The sequence below is a fragment of the Cucurbita pepo genome, chromosome LG05, assembly GCF_002806865.2.
Source record: "Cucurbita pepo subsp. pepo cultivar mu-cu-16 chromosome LG05, ASM280686v2, whole genome shotgun sequence".
NCBI classification, from domain to species: domain Eukaryota; kingdom Viridiplantae; phylum Streptophyta; class Magnoliopsida; order Cucurbitales; family Cucurbitaceae; genus Cucurbita; species Cucurbita pepo.
Genome location: NC_036642.1, coordinates 2,683,015 through 2,699,658, shown reverse-complemented (window position 1 = coordinate 2,699,658; position 16,644 = coordinate 2,683,015). Strand labels below are relative to the sequence as shown.

Here is a 16,644-nt window from a genome sequence, read left to right as displayed (position 1 = left end):
TTGATTTAATTTACTTTTATTTTTTTGAAAATGGGCTAAGTGGATAATTATAAATTCACAATTTATGAAATTATTATGGTTGTGTTGGCTAATTCGTACTAATCGAATATTAATCTTTTTGTAAATTTTTAAAGAGAAAAAAATGTCTAAAATTTATAGAATATATTCTAATTTTAGGATATGAAGGGTAATTATGTAATTTTGTCATTAATTTTTTTCTTATTCTTTTTAAATGGTTAGGAAACTCATTTTTCTGGGTAACAAATGAGTTAGCTGATGGTTTAGCTAGCTCGAGTTTATTTAGAAGACGACAAAGCGGTCTAAAATATTTTTAAAAAATTAATTATTATTATTTGAAATGATGTAAGGAGGGAGATTCATATTTATTAACCATAAGTGGCAATAAATTATGGCTTAGTAGTTAACCTAATGAATGAAGCAAACAGTCTTAACTTGGAAATAAAAATAAAAAGAAACAAAATATTCTATGAGTAAAGGACACAGAGGGGAATCAAATTCCAAAAGGAAATATAGAGAATAAATAAAGTAATAATAGAAGATGTCAGATGTCGGTTGTCAGAGACCCAATGTTAAGTGGAATGTTAAATCTTGATTATGTCGCTTAATTGGCTACTTAATTTTTAATTACAAGAGTTGGAGTTCCACCAACTGCGATAATTGGGGCGCTTGGATATCAGGATATTAGTATTTTAATTAACTTTTATTAATTACCTGATTCTTGAAGATTGTCTAATTTAATTAATCTATATATATATATATATAAAGTACATTTAAATTTTATTGTAAAAGTAGCTAGTAATGAGAGGTTCACACTCTTACAAAAAATATTTCGATATCCCTCTTTAATCAATGTGAGATATCACAATCCACTTCCTTTTCAATGTGAGATATCACAATCCACTTCCTTTGGAGGTCAACGTCCTCACTGGCACATCGCGTCCCAGTGTCTACCTCTAATACAATTTATAACAACTCAGGCTCACTTTAACCGACATTGTCTTTTTTAGGCTTTCCCTCAAGGTTTTAAAACGTGTTCGGTAGGCTCACATTAACCGACATTGTCTTTTTTAGGCTTTCCCTCAAGGTTTTAAAACGTGTTCGGTAGGCTCACATTAACCGACATGGTCTTTTTTAGGCTTTCCCTCAAGGTTTTAAAACGTGTTCGGTAGATAGAGGTTTCTACATGAAGAATGTTTCTTTCCCCTCCTCAATCGTGGAATCTCATACATATTCTATATTTAAAAAATACTTGTTGCAATATGTATCACTGATATTTCATAAATGTTTCAAAATTATCATTAATAGAGAAATTAAGTAAAATATTGGACAAAGAATGGACTCCGCCCTTTAGTAATGGAAAGTGATTTTCTTGTGTTTAACTATTATCATTTTAATAGGAGTAAATGCTTACAAAGGTAAGAACACTAATGAATGTTAGGTTCGAGACTCTACTTTGTTATCAAAAAGAGAGTTGAGTAAAGCAAACTACCTCCATGAACGAGCATGAGGTGTAGTCAAGTAGAGTCGAGTTGTGTTGTTGGATACTTTGATCGGAAAAAATTCAGCACAGCCAACACCTGCACGACTGAACATGTGTTAGAAAGGTCAAACTTCCCCTAATGACACCAAAAGAAAAGTTATTACAATGTCAAATTCACTTTAAACAAGACAAAGAGATTAGGGACAATGGGAGAAAATAACTTCTCAGATTGCGAGACCGAGTTCATCCCTGTATATCTTACCCGAACATATACATCAACGAAGGACGGACGAGAACTCATCAGCTCAAAATTGGCCATGCACAAGATTCGAATCTCAAATAATATCTCTTATAGAGTTCAGTATAAAAGAAAAGGGTCACTAAAAAAGAATATTGTTTGGACATTGCTAAAGATAGAGTACTACAATCCATTACAGACAACAGCTTTGCAAGAAAAGTCACCATCAATGATCCAAAAACCCAGTTCCTCAAGTCGTTTCTCTACATGATTAACGTTCATATCAGCAGGCCAAAATAGCAGCCTTTTCCCATCACCTAATGACGCGTTGGTAGGATTGTTACCAATATTCACAACAAAGCTCATCTTCTCAGCTGTTTTGAACTTAGCACCATGTTGTTCCAATAACTTATTAGCTATGCCTACGAAACTAATGTCGTATCTAGACGAGGCACCTCTACTCATCAAAGACTCTACCATGGCTTCAGCCTCGGGGACGATATGACTAACCCACATCTTTTGAGCAGAGGATGAGCTTTTAATGAAGAAAATTTCGACACTCTGGCCACAAAAGATGTCGTCCGCAAGACTCGAGTCTGTGAATGGATCACCATTGACAAAAACCATGTTTCCATCTACCAATCCAGGATTGTAACCAAGTTCCAAGCATGACTTAACAATGTAGAACTTCGCTAGAACTAACTTCACTAGTTCAGCTGTGGTGCCTTCAGAAGCCGTAGAACTGAAAGTTTTGACAGTGTTCAGAAATTGGTCTGCATAAATTACTGGGTGTCCTCTTCTTGTTAGATCATATAGTAACTCAGATTCATGGCCCAACAAAATATAGTTTCTTATGTTCAACCTTTCAAAATGGCAAAGAAAATTCCTCACAGTGGACTCTGATACGCCAAATACACTCACAATGATTATGTTTTCATGTTTCTGAACGGAGTGGAGAACAGAACCAAGCTCACTCTTGCTTTTAACAATTCTTTGAGGAATGACTTCTCTAAAGCAGAAATCATACCGTTTCAGATCGCTTAGAGGCTTCATCTCCAGGAGATCGAAATCAAGTGAACTTCCATCCAGTAAGTGTGAATCAGGACCAGCTGTTTTTCCATAGTTTACACCAGGATCCCTGTGAGAAGTACTCAGTGCTCTCTCGTGTAAAAAATTGGTGTAGATATTAAAATAGGCACGAGAATGAATAAATTTGATAAACCAAGGAGTCCATATTCTTTCTCCCATCTTCTTGTACCATCCTGTTGTCACCTGCAGATGATCCACAAACAGGTTTTTTCACTTTAAAAGACAAATTAAGAACGAATTATCACCACATAAAATCAATAATCATGAATACCATGCCATCAAGTATTGGCTTGATGCCCTTCGCCTTGTGCTCATCATACCACAATCTAAACTCCTTCCAAGGCTTTGGAAAGAGAAGCTGACCCCAAGTGCCAACCAACTGGTACAAAAATAATCTGGTACTGTCATCCAACCTTATTTTGTTACCATGTTTACCTGTGGACAGCAAAGAACAGGCATGCCTTAGAATGATGGTGGAAAAGTTGAACACCTGTTTCTAGAACTTCTAGCCATGTGTGCAGGAAAAGAAGCATTTTCTCACTTTTTTTACAGAAGTTGTAAAACTTTGTTTTGAAAAATCGAACCTTGGAAGAACAGTTTGATTTAGAAAGATAAAAAAGGAAATGAAGGCATGAGAAACAAATCACTCCTCCAAACCTCATAAAGATCTGTAGTATTAGTAAAAGACAATTAACATAATGCTGAAAACTGCAAAATAAAATAAAAAAAGAACTTCTTAGCATTCAAGATAGATTTACTACTATAAGAAGTTCTATCCGTATAAAGTTGGATCCAATTGTAAGATTCCTAAGGACAACAATGGAATCAGAGGGGACTAACTAGATATGCTCCTCATTCGGAAGTTGGATTCAAAATTTACAGCGATGCAATTCATTCGGGAATCACTAAGGATCCAAAAGGCAACAGTTAGAGTTGTGAAGTTTGAAGTCCCTTGACCTCCAATCTAGTCAGCATAGACAAGTGACTATGTTCAAATTTGAATAAGAAAAAGAAAAATCATCTTGTAATCTTAAGAGTGAACAAAAGGTGGTAACCTTCAATCCACGGACAGTTAAGTTTTCCCACAAATCCCTAACACGACCTGTTTCTTGTTACCCTCATGTTCCTTCAAGCAGGTCTCATTGCGCCCACAAGATATTGGTTCCAACAAGATGAACACAAGCTAAGGAGGATAAACTTGAGTACCAAAAGGAAAAAGTCATAATGCACTTGTGAAAGAGAGGTATATTAACATTTTATAGATGAACTTCTGCAACTGGGGGGAAAAAAAACTTAACCAGATGCTTTAATTACTAAAAATTTGATCTCCTATTTAAATGAGTCACTATTACATATAGCAACAACATACAGTTTGTGAAGGCGTATAATTCGAAAGGTCACAACACACAGTTTTTGGATATAGATCGGGGGTCAAACTGACAACAAAACTTACTACCGCTAAAATAACGAAATACAGCTATAAAATCAAGAAATTTAATAGCAAGAAAGGCCTTGGAACTTCAACCAATTGAGAAATTCACCCCTCCCCCCTCCACTTTGTATCATTTGGTCAAAAGAAGAACAAGATAAATGAATATATCTAAATTTTATCTACATACATTTGTCAGATCCATGCACAGGACATCATCCAAAAGAAAAGTGGTACCTGGAACAAACCTTGGTCGCTGCAGCGAAGCCCCGTATATTGAAGGATCATAATTCGAAGTGTTATAATAATAATTCAAAATTAAACTCCTCAGGAACTTATAATAAAGCGGCGATAACTCCAAATCATCCTCCACAACGAAAGCAAACTCATTGTCAGAGCTCGGCCACCAAGCCTCCAACCACTGCGCTTGCAAACCCACGTTCCCCGTCCGATAATGAATCAGCTTTTCCCCAAAATTCCAAACAAGTTTATCAACAAATTGCAAGATCCGATGCGACTCGTTGAGGTTGATATGCGCATCATCGTGAGGGAAATGATCAATGTAAACATGGAGATGTACGCGGTCGGAGAGATAATCCGCATTGGCAATGGACCGAAGGCAGCGGGACACGGAATCGAGGCGATTGTAAGCAAGAACCTTCACGATTAGAGTGAAACCAGAGGTTTTAGGGTCGGAGATTCGCCCGGTAAGAGCAAAATTAGGGTTAGGGTTTGAAGGGAAGGAAGGGGGAACGGAAGAGTAGAAGTGAGTCAAGAAGAAGAGGATAGAAACAGAGACAAGGAGGAAGAGAGGAAGAAAACGCCTCTTGTGACCGACCATTTTCAGAGAGAGTGAGACAGCAATAACAGAATCATTGATGATAAAAGCGGCAGTTACCGACCTGATACTGCCGGAGATGGGGGAGAATGATGACGGATCAGCCACCAGCTCGCCGGAAAGTGAGGGTCGCGTCGGGATACTCTCCAGTCTTGAGTTCTCTGGAAGTGAACAAACAGTTTAGTCGGGTCCTTATATACGCTACTTCGCGGCCTGAAGGTGAAAAAATTAGTGGGTAAGGGTAAAAAGGTAAATAGACAATAAAATATAAATTAAAATAAACAATTTTGGATCTGGTGGTTATGGGCCTATTTTTTATGGGCCTGGCCTTATTTTCTATCACGTGATTGAACCAATCTCAACCGTTGAAAATCCGAAGAAAAGAAGTCAACCAAATCAACGGCCCAAGGCAGCCAGTTCCATTGCCTCCCTTATTTCACCTGAGAATCGGAGCCCACATGGACTCGTGTGCCATTTCGAGTCTGAGTTTTGGATTCTTTCAATTCGTGGAGTCATCTTTATCTTCATCTTCATCGCTTGATGTAGGTTGTCCAAATTTTCGGTTCGAGCGCTAAATTAGCAAGCTCGAGAACTGTGAATCGATCGAAGTTTGGATTTCGTTTGGATTAAATCATGGAGCGTCTCTGAAGGTAGAGAGGATTCTGTTTCTTTTCATGAACTGAACACGAACAGGTTAGTTTCTATCTTTGATTATCTTGCGTTTGTCTCGCTGATTTGTGTTTGATTTTCGATTCAACTTCGAACTTCCATGAATTTTTTGTCTCGGTTTCATTTTTCTCCGTTGCCGAGTCCTCGTCCATTTCTTAGCAGCCTGCCCTTTCATTGATTTGAAAGGTTAGTACTGGCGTAGCGATGTCCCCGAGTTAACTTGCGATACTTTTTCTTTAGTTTATCTAAAAATGCATCCGATTCGGCTCGGATTCAAGCGAAGTTGCGAGTGCATTTGTGTCGTGTACCGATACATCTCGGTCCGATTTGACTTCAGTTCCACGCTCAAGAATTTCTTCCTCGATTTTCATATTTATCACTGAATCTACCAAATAAAATAGTACTTTCTATATCTGCAAAGGAGAACAAGTTTGATGTCAAATTTTCTCTTGTGAAGTTTGTTTGCTGAAATTACACAGACTTGAGCAAGAAATGGCTTTGGAGGAGAGAAATCTTGTTGAAATCTTGGAAGAGAACGTCCCAATCGACATAGTAAAGTACATCAAGTTTGTTAGTGTTCCCCAGGCCGGCGCTATCTCTACATTTTCAGGCACTACTCGGGACAATTTTGAAGGCAAGACGGTGGTGGAACTGCGTTACGAGGCTTATGTACCAATGGCAATACGGAGCCTCAAATCCATTTGTTCATCTGCAAGATCGTCTTGGAACCTTCATTCAATTGCAGTTGCGCACCGATTAGGTCCTGTTCCTGTTGGGGAGATCAGTGTGTTCATTGCAGTTTCAGCTGTTCATCGAGCTGATGCAATGGATTCTTGCCGGTTCGTGATCGATGAGCTCAAGGCGTCTGTGCCAATATGGAAAAAGGAGGTTTATGATAATGGGGAAGTTTGGAAGGAGAATTCTGAGTTTATGGACAGAAGATTGGAGATTGGGAAGAAGGAAGGAGATGTGAGTGAAGAAAATGAAGCTGAAATTCTTCCAAGGCATGGTAGGAAAAGCTGCTGTGGCTCAAAGGTTAAGGTGACTGAAGAATCTTCTTCTAGCTGCATTAGTTCAGAGCATGAAAAGAATCATCAACACAATGTTGAGAAGGAAAACGAAGAAGATGAAGAAGCTCAAAGGCATGTAAGGAAAAGCTGCTGTGGCTCGAAAGTTAAGGTGAATGAATGAGGAATCACCATTGATGATAGTGATGGATAGATAATTTCTTCTTCTCTCTCTCAATGGGAATTTTTCTTCTCTGATTCAAACATTACTGTTATACATACATTTCAAGGGCCATGAAGGGGAAGAAGAGAATCCAACACAATGTTGCTTAGAGAAAAAGATTCAAATAACTTCCTTCAATTTTTTTGTTCTGATCCAAAGTTACTATCCTTCAATTTTGAAACATTGTTTTGGCCAAAATAAATTTGTTTTTGAACTGTTAGAAAGTCATTTCAAGTTATTATTCCTTGCTTGTGATTCAAAACTTCATCTCTAGACTGATTTTTTTGTTCTGATCCAACAAAGTTGGTTCCTTTAATTTCGAAAGATTGTTTTGCCCAAAAATTTTGTTTCTGAACCCTTAGAAGGTAAGGTTATTATTACCCGGGTTATGATTCAAAACTTCGGAAAAATGAGGGATTCCAGTTGTAAGATATCTAATGCAACGGTCGCTGGAAATTGAGATCTCATTCAAAGAGAAAGATATCAAACATCTGGGAGCTCAGATCTACAAGGAACCATGATTAGGAATTTCTGGAAATTGAGATCTCATTCAAAGAGAAAGATATCAAACATCTGGAGTTCAGATCTACAAGGAACCATGATTAGGAATTTGTATTGATTGTCTTTTCCCGAGGAAGAGGGAAAACATAATCGACTTAAAATATTGAAGAAAAATGTTTTTAAGCTCTTAAGAAAGTCATTTCAAACATTATTAAGGGTTGTGATTCAAATTTTCGCCCGAGAAACCTTGGGGCCTCCGCCCGAGCAATTTTTGAGCTTGTTTGGAATGAATTTCTTTGTTAGAGCTTAAAAAAACATTGCTTTTAAGCTCTTAAGAAAGTCATTTCAAACCTTATATCATTAGGGTCATGATTCAAACGTCGTCCTCCACCCGAGCCCCAATGCATAGAGAAGATTTGAACAAATAAATTGGAGTAATCAAGTATGAACACATCCAAAGATAATATATATTAGGTGAAACCCTGACCTCTCTCATTCACTGAACGTAAGAATGCAAAAGGAATTAATAGAGTAATTAAGCATCACAGCTCTAATAATACACACACAGAGCCATATTAGCAGCTAACAACAAGATGAGATCATTAACAGCAAAATGATCTCCTACACAAAAGAATAGAATAAGGAAAACCCAACCCTTATGATCATACTTCTAAACTGCGATCTGGGCTGACACTTCTAGCTGGAGGAAACAGAGCAACTGCACTACGATCTGGGCTCGTATATTTCCTATACACAGCCTTCAGCTTGCTATCTGCAGCCCCACGGTGCAAGTTCACAAGGAGCTCTGCACATTCCCTGCACAAAAATTTGGACATAGTTCATCAGATGTTTATGAAGAAAAAAAGAAAAGAACTTATGAGGAAGTTTGTGTTTATTACTTCAACTCATCTTCAACATAGCCTGTATGGTGCTGCAATGTTGTTGTCCAGAGATGGCTCTTATCCAGTGTGCATCGTGCAGCATAAACAGCTGCTGAAGCAATCATTGATGGGCTGTATGATATGGCTATGGGGTAGTTCATCAGACCAAGCTCAGCTAGAAAAAACACCATGTTCTCCATCTGCATTAGGAGGAGGAGAAATTTATTATGCTTTCTTAAGATTTCAGTTACCAGACACTTTTCATGCAGTTTTTTATGAGAATCTCACAACCCACCTCCTTATCGGACGGCTCAGAAGCCTTGACGTATCGAACAAGAAAAACATAGGGTGTAGGAACTGTTAGAAGCCATTCCAACTTCCCCAAGATTACTTTCTCCATCACCAAAATCTGTTCTCTCTGGTAAGTATTTGCAGATATACTCACAAAATCATTGACCTGCATTTTCAATATCCAATTATGAGGCTGAAGGAACACAAGACAGTGATATTGGTGTTTTTAGAATTTAGCCATTGATATACCTCTGGGGCCCAAATCTCTTCATATTTGCATGCTATCAGCATAGAGCTGACTCCAACTAATTGAAGCTCTCTCCTTGGCACAGTCTTCAAGGAAAGGAATCGGTCTACAATGTTGACTGTGAGGTAGAGGGTTTCTGGCATTAGTTCAAACTTGCGATGAACTTCAATCAACCAATCTATGAGGATGGACCTCATCTTGGCATTCAAATCTGGCTGTGTTCCAATGTAATCTGTCACTATGTTTTCATCCTGCAGCAAAACAAGGCTTCAAATGTTACAAAAAGGGAAGAAAAGCTGCAACATAAGTAGGAAAATGAGAGCAAATAGTGGCGTACTTCTGCAAGCTTGTAGAACTTGTACATATCATCGATGTATTCAACAACTGCCAATTCATTGTTAGCATCTGCTTCATCAATATTAGCTACTGAATCCAGTGGATTATTGAGCCCACAGGCAGCCTTTAGAATCAAATTTGATATACGTTACTTTAGCAGAAGATTAGCAAGCAATACTCAAGGAATTGGGTAAAGAAAATGGCATTACCTTGCTTCTGGCACTAAGAGTTGAAGTCAGAGATCTCTTATTCTTATCCCTTGATTTACTATCGCTGATGTTGATTATATGTCGCCTGTCGACGGAGCTGAGTACAGTCTTAGGTTTCTCAGCTTTGCATTTCTCAACTACTGTAGCCTTCGCCGCTACATCGCCTCCCTTTCCTACTCCCCCACCCAGCTTTTGGGTGATTGCTTTCTGCAAATTAAGTTTTCATGAGGATCTGAGATAGATTTACTACATTATCAGGATTATTGTGCCAGATCTCTACCTTGTTCTTCTCGGCAGGTTGAGGGCCGGGTTTTCCTTCCACGGCTCGATCAGGCACCAGATTCCCTATATCTTGAAGAACTCGCCTTGTTCTTCCTTCAGCCTCTACCATCTTCGGCTTACCTTCACCTTCAATATCAATATAGTCAAATGATAAGTGAGGAATTCAAGGGAATTTCAAAATCAGTTACAGGATGAAAGGAGGAAAAAGTCAGGAACCAAACAAGCCCTAACAATAAGAAAAAGATCGAAGAACCAGGATCAAGACAAGTCGATAACAATACAGTAAAATCAGGACCGAAAGCTAACTACAATGAGAATAAACAGTCTAGATTCCGGCATCTATCAGACAAATCACTCCAAAAGACAGCCATCGAAAACAAGAATTGTTAAAGTTTCACAAGAAAAATCGAGATGAAGTGATAAATGTAGGTTAATTTCCACACCTCTGATTCGTAGTGGTTGCTGCGGAGCAACAGCTCGAGCCGCCATTAGTTCTTCCTTACTTCCGAAAATTCCTTCAAGACTTGGAAACAGAGAGAAAAGAAAGAGTTGGAGACGGCTGTTGAGCGTCTCTCCTTCAGTGTTTCTCGTCGCCACTCCGTCGGTCACATACACTCTTCTTCTTCTTCTTCTTTCACTCTTCGAACGATCGTTCTCGCTTTTTTCCTCTGAGAATTTTTCAGTTTTTCTCTGCGTTTCCGTATCGATTGCTCTCTGTGGCATTGTGTCGTTTCCTCTTTAAAGCTGCGAGCGGAGCCAATGCCTGTCCCAACGGTCTGATTTCCATGAAATGATGACCGTTGGATGGGCATCGCATCCAGCGGCCAGAGTACCGTCTGATTGTAATTTGGAATTACTAGCCGTTAGGAGGAGAGCCTGAATAGGCACTTCAGCGACAGGCTGGAGTTGGACGCTCCGATCTGTTTAGATTGGGCTTATTCACCTTTTGTATGGGCCGAATCTTTAGTTTGGGCCCAGAAAAGTTAGGATAGAAATTCACAGCTTTAATTATAATAATATTATTATTATTATCATTTTTAAAAAGGAAAATATTTTAATTATTTCCCATTTCTATTTTTCCATTAATCTTTTGCTATTGTAATTTTGGCGCAATGATTTGAAACTTACTATCAATTGAAATATGTTGGAGAGCCTAAACATTGTTTATTTAATTAAAATATTAAGAATTTATCGGTTGATATTTAAATTCTATATTAGAAAAATAATTATATTAATAACATTCTTAGGAAGTGGGATTAAAATTTAAAGATTTGAATTAGTTTAAACCAAATTAGGTTAATTCTAAACGGTTAAAAATTCGAATTTCCAGAACTTTTTCGTAAGAATTTCAAATATTTACCTCACTTTGCTATGTTCTTATGTTCTTAAAAAAATTGATAATCAAGCTAGATGTTGCAAGTCCCTCCCTTAGTACTCATGAATGGAACGAGCATACTCAAGTTACCTCTCAAACCTATATTTTTTTTCTTCTAAGTTACGTAAATAATAACTTGACTTTAAATAAAGCAAATATTATTACATTACTATGAGTATTATGAGATAATAATTATAATATAGTTTACTATTGCGTGATATTGTATATCAACGATTAACATTTACCGTTTAAAATATTACCCATGTTGATTGATGGATGTCTCTTAGAATATAAGATAGCTAATTGAGAAATAATTAAAATCTCGTAAAACAAAGCTATATATAATATTTCATGGAGTCCATGAAACTATAGCTAAATTAAATTAGTTTATGAGTATTATAAAGCCTAAAACCAGGAGTAATTACAAGGGCAAAGAGATGGCAGTCACTGCTGGCTCAAGATAACCAAGAAATAGACCAAGAAATAGAGTGCCTTGCATTATTGAAGGTTCAGTTCAAGATATGGACCTACCAGACCAGGAAGTTGGTATTGCCTGATCTCTACCTCAAAGCGTCCAAGAAACTTACAGCATCATTTAGAGCCTGGATAAAGTAGTCCACATCCTCTTTTGTGTTGTAGAAGTAAAGGCTAGCTCGTGCACTCGCGGTCACGCCGAGTGCCCGATGGAGGGGCTGCGCACAGTGGTGTCCTGATCGGATGGCTACACCGTGCTGCATTAAAATATTTTCACCGACTTGAGAAGGGTTGAAAGTAGGGTTCAATTTCTAATTCAGATATAGTACCTGTTGATCAAGAAAGGATGCAATGTCTGTTGGGTGAATGTTTTCAATATTGAAGGAACATAGCGCAGCTCGTTGAACACTTACTGTGGGAGCTGGGCCATATATGTGAATGTTAGGCACTGCACGAAGGCTTTCATACAGATAATTCGCCAATTCAACCTGTTTGCAGACAGATGAGCATCAAAGCTAGTACACATATTTATCATCTCTATTCTAGATTTTCAGTTTTCAGAGTTCATGTAACCTAATTTTCCTCTCTCTTTACCTCCATAGTGTCTAGGACAGGGTCAGGTTATGCCACCTCGATTATTCTCATGGAGTGGACAACCGTCTGATTCTACCACATTTGGTTGCTAAGGTAATTCATAGGATATCAAGTCAGGTTATGCCACCTCGATTATTCTCATTGGGTGGACAACCGATTCTACCACGTTTGGTCGCTAAGGTAATTCATAGGGTATCAAGTCAGGTTATGCCACCTCGATTATTCTCATGGGGTGGACAACCGTCTGATTCTACCACATTTGGTCGTTAAGGTATAGGGTATCAAGTCAGGTTATGCCATCTCGATTATTCTCATTGGGTGGACAACCGTCTCATTTTACCACATTTGGTTGCTAAGGTAATTCATAGAGTATTAAATCCCCAAATAGGTGGGGAACATAACTTGAACCCCACTCATTCTATCTAAGCCTTTTATTGACCACTAGGCCAACTGAGTAACGGAACGATTTGATTAAGGAGAGAATTTGATTACTATGCTATGCATCTATTTAGTTGACAACCTGAAGGCTTCCCACATTCACAATTTTTGCACACCCAACTCAAGGAATGAGATGCATATGTCAAAATACAATCAACTCACTTCATAACTATGAATCTTTTGCATGCCGATTCCAGACAAATAATCAATAGCAGCTCCCAACCCAATTGCCTCTCCAATTGCTGGTGTCCCAGCCTCAAATCTAATGGAGGAGAAAATGAGTTATTAATAGAAATAGACATCACAAAATTATAGAACCATTCAAGAAGTCAGTTATTTAGATCTTAAGATTATTCCAAATATATGAATTATCAAGTACGAAATTATCATTATGTTAAAATACAAAGAAAAAGACAAAATTGCATGCAGTTCACCAACCTGGAAGGAGGTTCTGCGTATGAGGAATGGTCAAGAAATACATCTGATATCATCTCTCCACCACCTAGAACCATGTAGGACCAAATAAGGACATTAAATAATGACTTCTCATTAACTATCTGATACATTTTTACTTACATAGAGTTACCTAAGAATGGAGGCATTGCAGACAAGAGCTCACTCTTTCCATATAAAAATCCAATGCTTGTAGGCCCACACATCTGAAGCATGTTTATTCCTTAACTTCATATGCACAAAATGTAAGGCTCAAGATTTTATTAGTGGGAAAATTTCCTAACCTTGTGAGAAGAAGCAACAAGAAAGTCAGCATCAAGCACCTGGACGTCAACAACCATATGTGGAACACTCTGGCATGCATCTACTACCACTTTTGCTCCAAAACGATGTGCCCAGCCAACTATTTCTTCAATTGGAAGAACAGACGCTGCAGAAAGAATCAAATCAAGTCAAGAGAAGGGGGAATGTCCTGTAGTTCTTTTCTTTGCTTCTGCATTCATTGAATTGTATTATTATCAAATAGATGAGTGTACCTAGTACGTTTGAGACATGATGGGTAACCACAAGCTTCGTTTTTGTTGAAAACATCTCCTTGAAATCTTTCAAGTTTGGGACTTCATGTTCACCTAAATTCACAAACTTCAGAACAGCACCAGTCTTTTGAGCTACAATTTGCCAGGGGACAATAGCACTGTGATGTTCAGCAACTGTAATTATGACCTGCACTGAAAGAAAAAATAGTTAATACAGTGTGAGGTTCCATGTACTTAAAAATATAATGAATGCAGGCAAAAGCACTTTTATTAACTTAAATCCAACTTCAGAAACACCTTCATAAAAATCTCACAGCAATAAAACCAAACTACACTCAGGCACAGATAAGCTCAATGAACCACAGCCTAAAACTGAGTTTTTAAAAAGCTCCACCTTAGACAATCAACAAGAATACGATCAAGTATAAAATGTAAACCCATTGAAATTGACAGATTTTAATGGGAAGTGCAAAGCTCACCTTCCATGAAACTCAAACAACTTGAACATCCAGCTCATAAAATTTATGCACTAACTGAAGATACAAGAATAGAGACACAAAATGCATGAGGTCTTATACTTTTCATCTTTAAATCATCTTTGTGACACAACCCTATACACCGTTTACATGTTACTCTAAGTAATATGCATGCATTGGCTTTCATACGTTCATCATCATTTACATCAATTTAGGGTTGTGTCTTAGAAAACTCATCGTCATAATGCATTGTGGCATTTAATACATGCACATCCTCTTAATATGGAATAACGTCATATTAAGTTACCTCATCATCATACATCTTACATCGTCACATTATCATGCATCATCATCATGTCACTTCCCAATTTATGATGATGAGTACAGACGCATACAATATGATGATAATGATGATCATGCCTCGCATGATACTCGAGAGTCCGCTGACTTCCAAACGTTGCTACGGACAACTAGCTCAACTATGATGGGTCTAGGGAGGTACAAACCGCCTAGGGATCCACACTCGCACGTGTGAGTCGTGTGTAAGGAAGTACTACACATCTAATTTGTCCGGACAGGAGGCCACTCCTATAATAGTTTTAACGATAGGTCCCTATAATATAAATTACATGTGTTTGCATTCCCTGACTCCAATAGTGGGGTCACTTACTCAATAACAGTAGCCAAGTATACAATATTACTCAAAAGAACTCGGTGGATTAAACATCTTTTCTGCATAATAATTAGTAACAAACTTTGTTTTGGTTTCGATAACATGCGCATAAAGAATCAGTACATACGAATAACATGTGCATGCAGAATCAGTACGTACACGTGCATTAAACAGTACATATTTGCAAGGCCATCACCAGCCTTAAACTACTAACATTGATGCAATAGCCTAACACAATACGCACCTCATCTCCTAATTTTAAGTTAGGTATGCCCCAGGAATAAGCCACTAGATTGATAGCTTCAGTTGCATTCCTTGTAAAAACAATCTGACTAGCATCTCTAGCATTGATAAAAGACGCAACCTTCTTTCTTGCCAATTCATACTCGTCAGTTGCCTTCGTACTACAGTCATAAATGGTCGCAATTACAAGTGATCATTGCAGATAGACATCGTTTTCATTCACGTTTAATACCAAAGTAATCTACCTCAAGAAGTGCATGCCACGATGAACATTTGAATTGTAAGCCTCATAATAATTCTGCAAAGCTTTCAACACAGCACGGGGCTTCTGCGAGGTGGCAGCGTTGTCCAAGTAGACAAGCTTGGAGCCATTTACTTCCTGCAGATCACAACACAGCCATTAACTCCACCGCATAAAGTACCAATACAGTACAACAATAACCTATTGAAACTCAAACAGTGATACTCAATAAAACCTAATTCACAACCTTAAATAATCTTATAACCAATAGACGACATATGACCATATGATTAATGCAAACGAAGAACCGGCCAAATTAGCAAAGAAAAACATAGAGAATCAAACACACACACACATAAACACAAGAACCTGATGGAGGATAGGGAAATCAGGTCGAGTTATGTGCCCAAGGGAAAGTGAGCCGAGATGCAAGTTGTCGGTTTCCCTGGCGGTGGAAGCAGAGGCAGAAACTGAGAAAGGAGAGGAAAATCTGCGGAAGCTGCAGCGGAGAAAAGGAGAAGAGGAATGGCGGAGTGTGGAGGAAGTAGGAATTCTGAATTGGAGCTTCAGCGCCACACCTTCCATCATCTTCTCCGTCCCAAACCTTGAGAATCGAACAGAGCCGAATGGATGAAACTCAATACTCTTAATTCGTCTGACACTTTCTTATATATACATTTACTCATAAATTTCGATTTTTGTAAATAAAACTAAAACAATATATATTAAAATATAATATTTAGATAATATATTATAATAATTAATTATGGAATATATATTAGATATGTATAACGAGTAATATTTACATTATATACGATTAAATAGTTAAAATTTAATAATCCCTAATATACATTATATTAGGCTCTTAAAGTAATAAAAAAAAAGTATAAAAATTAAATAATTAAAGTTTTTCTAATTTAATCTCTCCCATATAAATAAATATAGGCTTATTTACTTATAAATTTTAATTTTTAAATTCGAAATTAAAATTAAACATTACTAAAAAAAAATGGTAAATTTTATTTATCAATAAAACTCTCGAAAAATACAAAATGAAAGTGGAATAATAAAAAATAAATTACAAAAAATGCTTTAAAACATCATAAATTTCGAGGTCTGAAAATATAAAATAAAAAATAACGGAAAAAAAGTTTTTTTTATAGTCTTCGAATTCATCCTAAAAGAATTTGTTCTTTAAAACAATCGAATAAGAGGTGTTACATACAAACCCGAGCTCATCATTTGCTCTTCTTGTGGTCCGAGATTCAAATCTCCATACCCCAATCCTAAAAACGTTCCAATTCGCAAAACATTTTAATCTGATGTCAAGATCAGGCACTCGCTATAGCAGCGAGCTAATTCATCGACGCAGTTCTGATGCCAATAAAGATGATATTACA

General features: G+C 37.4%; 4 protein-coding genes across 6 annotated transcripts; 1 reads left to right on the top strand and 3 right to left on the bottom strand.

The window, feature by feature from the left end:
* Positions 1-1,713: 1,713 nt before the first annotated feature.
* Positions 1,714-5,260, bottom strand: LOC111794813. Its single transcript, XM_023676964.1, has 3 exons — positions 4,495-5,260; positions 3,100-3,263; positions 1,714-3,011 (listed from the first exon to the last, which is right to left on the bottom strand). The coding sequence occupies exons 1-3, from the start codon at positions 5,096-5,098 to the stop codon at positions 1,923-1,925; spliced, it is 1,857 nt and encodes a 618-aa protein (XP_023532732.1). The 5' UTR covers positions 5,099-5,260; the 3' UTR covers positions 1,714-1,922.
* Positions 5,261-5,542: 282 nt separating this feature from the next.
* LOC111794816 (molybdopterin synthase catalytic subunit) lies at positions 5,543-7,139 on the top strand. Of its 3 annotated transcripts, none has more exons than XM_023676968.1 (2): positions 5,543-5,788; positions 6,244-7,139. In XM_023676968.1, exon 2 carries the CDS (start codon positions 6,257-6,259, stop codon positions 6,953-6,955), a length of 699 nt encoding a protein of 232 aa, XP_023532736.1. In that variant the 5' UTR covers positions 5,543-5,788; positions 6,244-6,256; the 3' UTR covers positions 6,956-7,139. The 3 variants fall into 3 exon arrangements, with proteins under 3 accessions (XP_023532736.1, XP_023532737.1, XP_023532738.1); XM_023676969.1 differs by having other exon boundaries at positions 6,222-7,139; XM_023676970.1 differs by having other exon boundaries at positions 5,548-5,788; positions 6,005-7,139.
* A 799-nt stretch (positions 7,140-7,938) lies between these two features.
* Positions 7,939-10,479, bottom strand: LOC111794814 (G2/mitotic-specific cyclin S13-7-like). The gene is made up of 8 exons (XM_023676966.1): positions 10,185-10,479; positions 9,740-9,867; positions 9,460-9,666; positions 9,252-9,374; positions 8,917-9,165; positions 8,672-8,833; positions 8,395-8,576; positions 7,939-8,311 (listed from the first exon to the last, which is right to left on the bottom strand). Exons 1-8 carry the CDS (start codon positions 10,462-10,464, stop codon positions 8,158-8,160), a joined length of 1,485 nt encoding a protein of 494 aa, XP_023532734.1. The 5' UTR covers positions 10,465-10,479; the 3' UTR covers positions 7,939-8,157.
* Positions 10,480-11,430: 951 nt separating this feature from the next.
* Positions 11,431-15,894, bottom strand: LOC111794664 (cysteine desulfurase 1, chloroplastic-like). Its single transcript, XM_023676764.1, has 10 exons — positions 15,614-15,894; positions 15,249-15,382; positions 15,005-15,164; positions 13,612-13,798; positions 13,360-13,505; positions 13,209-13,281; positions 13,061-13,124; positions 12,785-12,884; positions 11,920-12,078; positions 11,431-11,847 (listed from the first exon to the last, which is right to left on the bottom strand). The coding sequence occupies exons 1-10, from the start codon at positions 15,830-15,832 to the stop codon at positions 11,677-11,679; spliced, it is 1,413 nt and encodes a 470-aa protein (XP_023532532.1). The 5' UTR covers positions 15,833-15,894; the 3' UTR covers positions 11,431-11,676.
* Between the last annotated feature and the right edge of the window lie 750 nt (positions 15,895-16,644).

Bases quoted from the DNA above. Each gene is read 5' to 3' on its own strand.
- LOC111794814 (XM_023676966.1), bottom strand. From the start codon at position 10,464: ATGCCACAGAGAGCAATCGATACGGAAACGCAGAGAAAAACTGAAAAA. The intron at 9,375-9,459 runs GTAATGCCATTT...TTGATTCTAAAG, and splicing joins CTCTTAGTGCCAGAAGCAAG to GCTGCCTGTGGGCTCAATAA. The intron at 9,166-9,251 runs GTACGCCACTAT...GTTTTGCTGCAG, and splicing joins AGTTCTACAAGCTTGCAGAA to GATGAAAACATAGTGACAGA.
- LOC111794664 (XM_023676764.1), bottom strand. From the start codon at position 15,832: ATGATGGAAGGTGTGGCGCTGAAGCTCCAATTCAGAATTCCTACTTCC. The intron at 15,383-15,613 runs GTTCTTGTGTTT...TGTGATCTGCAG, and splicing joins ATTTCCCTATCCTCCATCAG to GAAGTAAATGGCTCCAAGCT. The intron at 13,799-15,004 runs GTGCGTATTGTG...CTTTCAGTGCAG, and splicing joins ACTTAAAATTAGGAGATGAG to GTCATAATTACAGTTGCTGA.
- LOC111794813 (XM_023676964.1), bottom strand. From the start codon at position 5,098: ATGGTCGGTCACAAGAGGCGTTTTCTTCCTCTCTTCCTCCTTGTCTCT. The intron at 3,264-4,494 runs GTACCACTTTTC...TGCTGTCCACAG, and splicing joins GCGACCAAGGTTTGTTCCAG to GTAAACATGGTAACAAAATA. The intron at 3,012-3,099 runs GTATTCATGATT...GATCATCTGCAG, and splicing joins AGCCAATACTTGATGGCATG to GTGACAACAGGATGGTACAA.
- LOC111794816 (XM_023676968.1), top strand. From the start codon at position 6,257: ATGGCTTTGGAGGAGAGAAATCTTGTTGAAATCTTGGAAGAGAACGTC.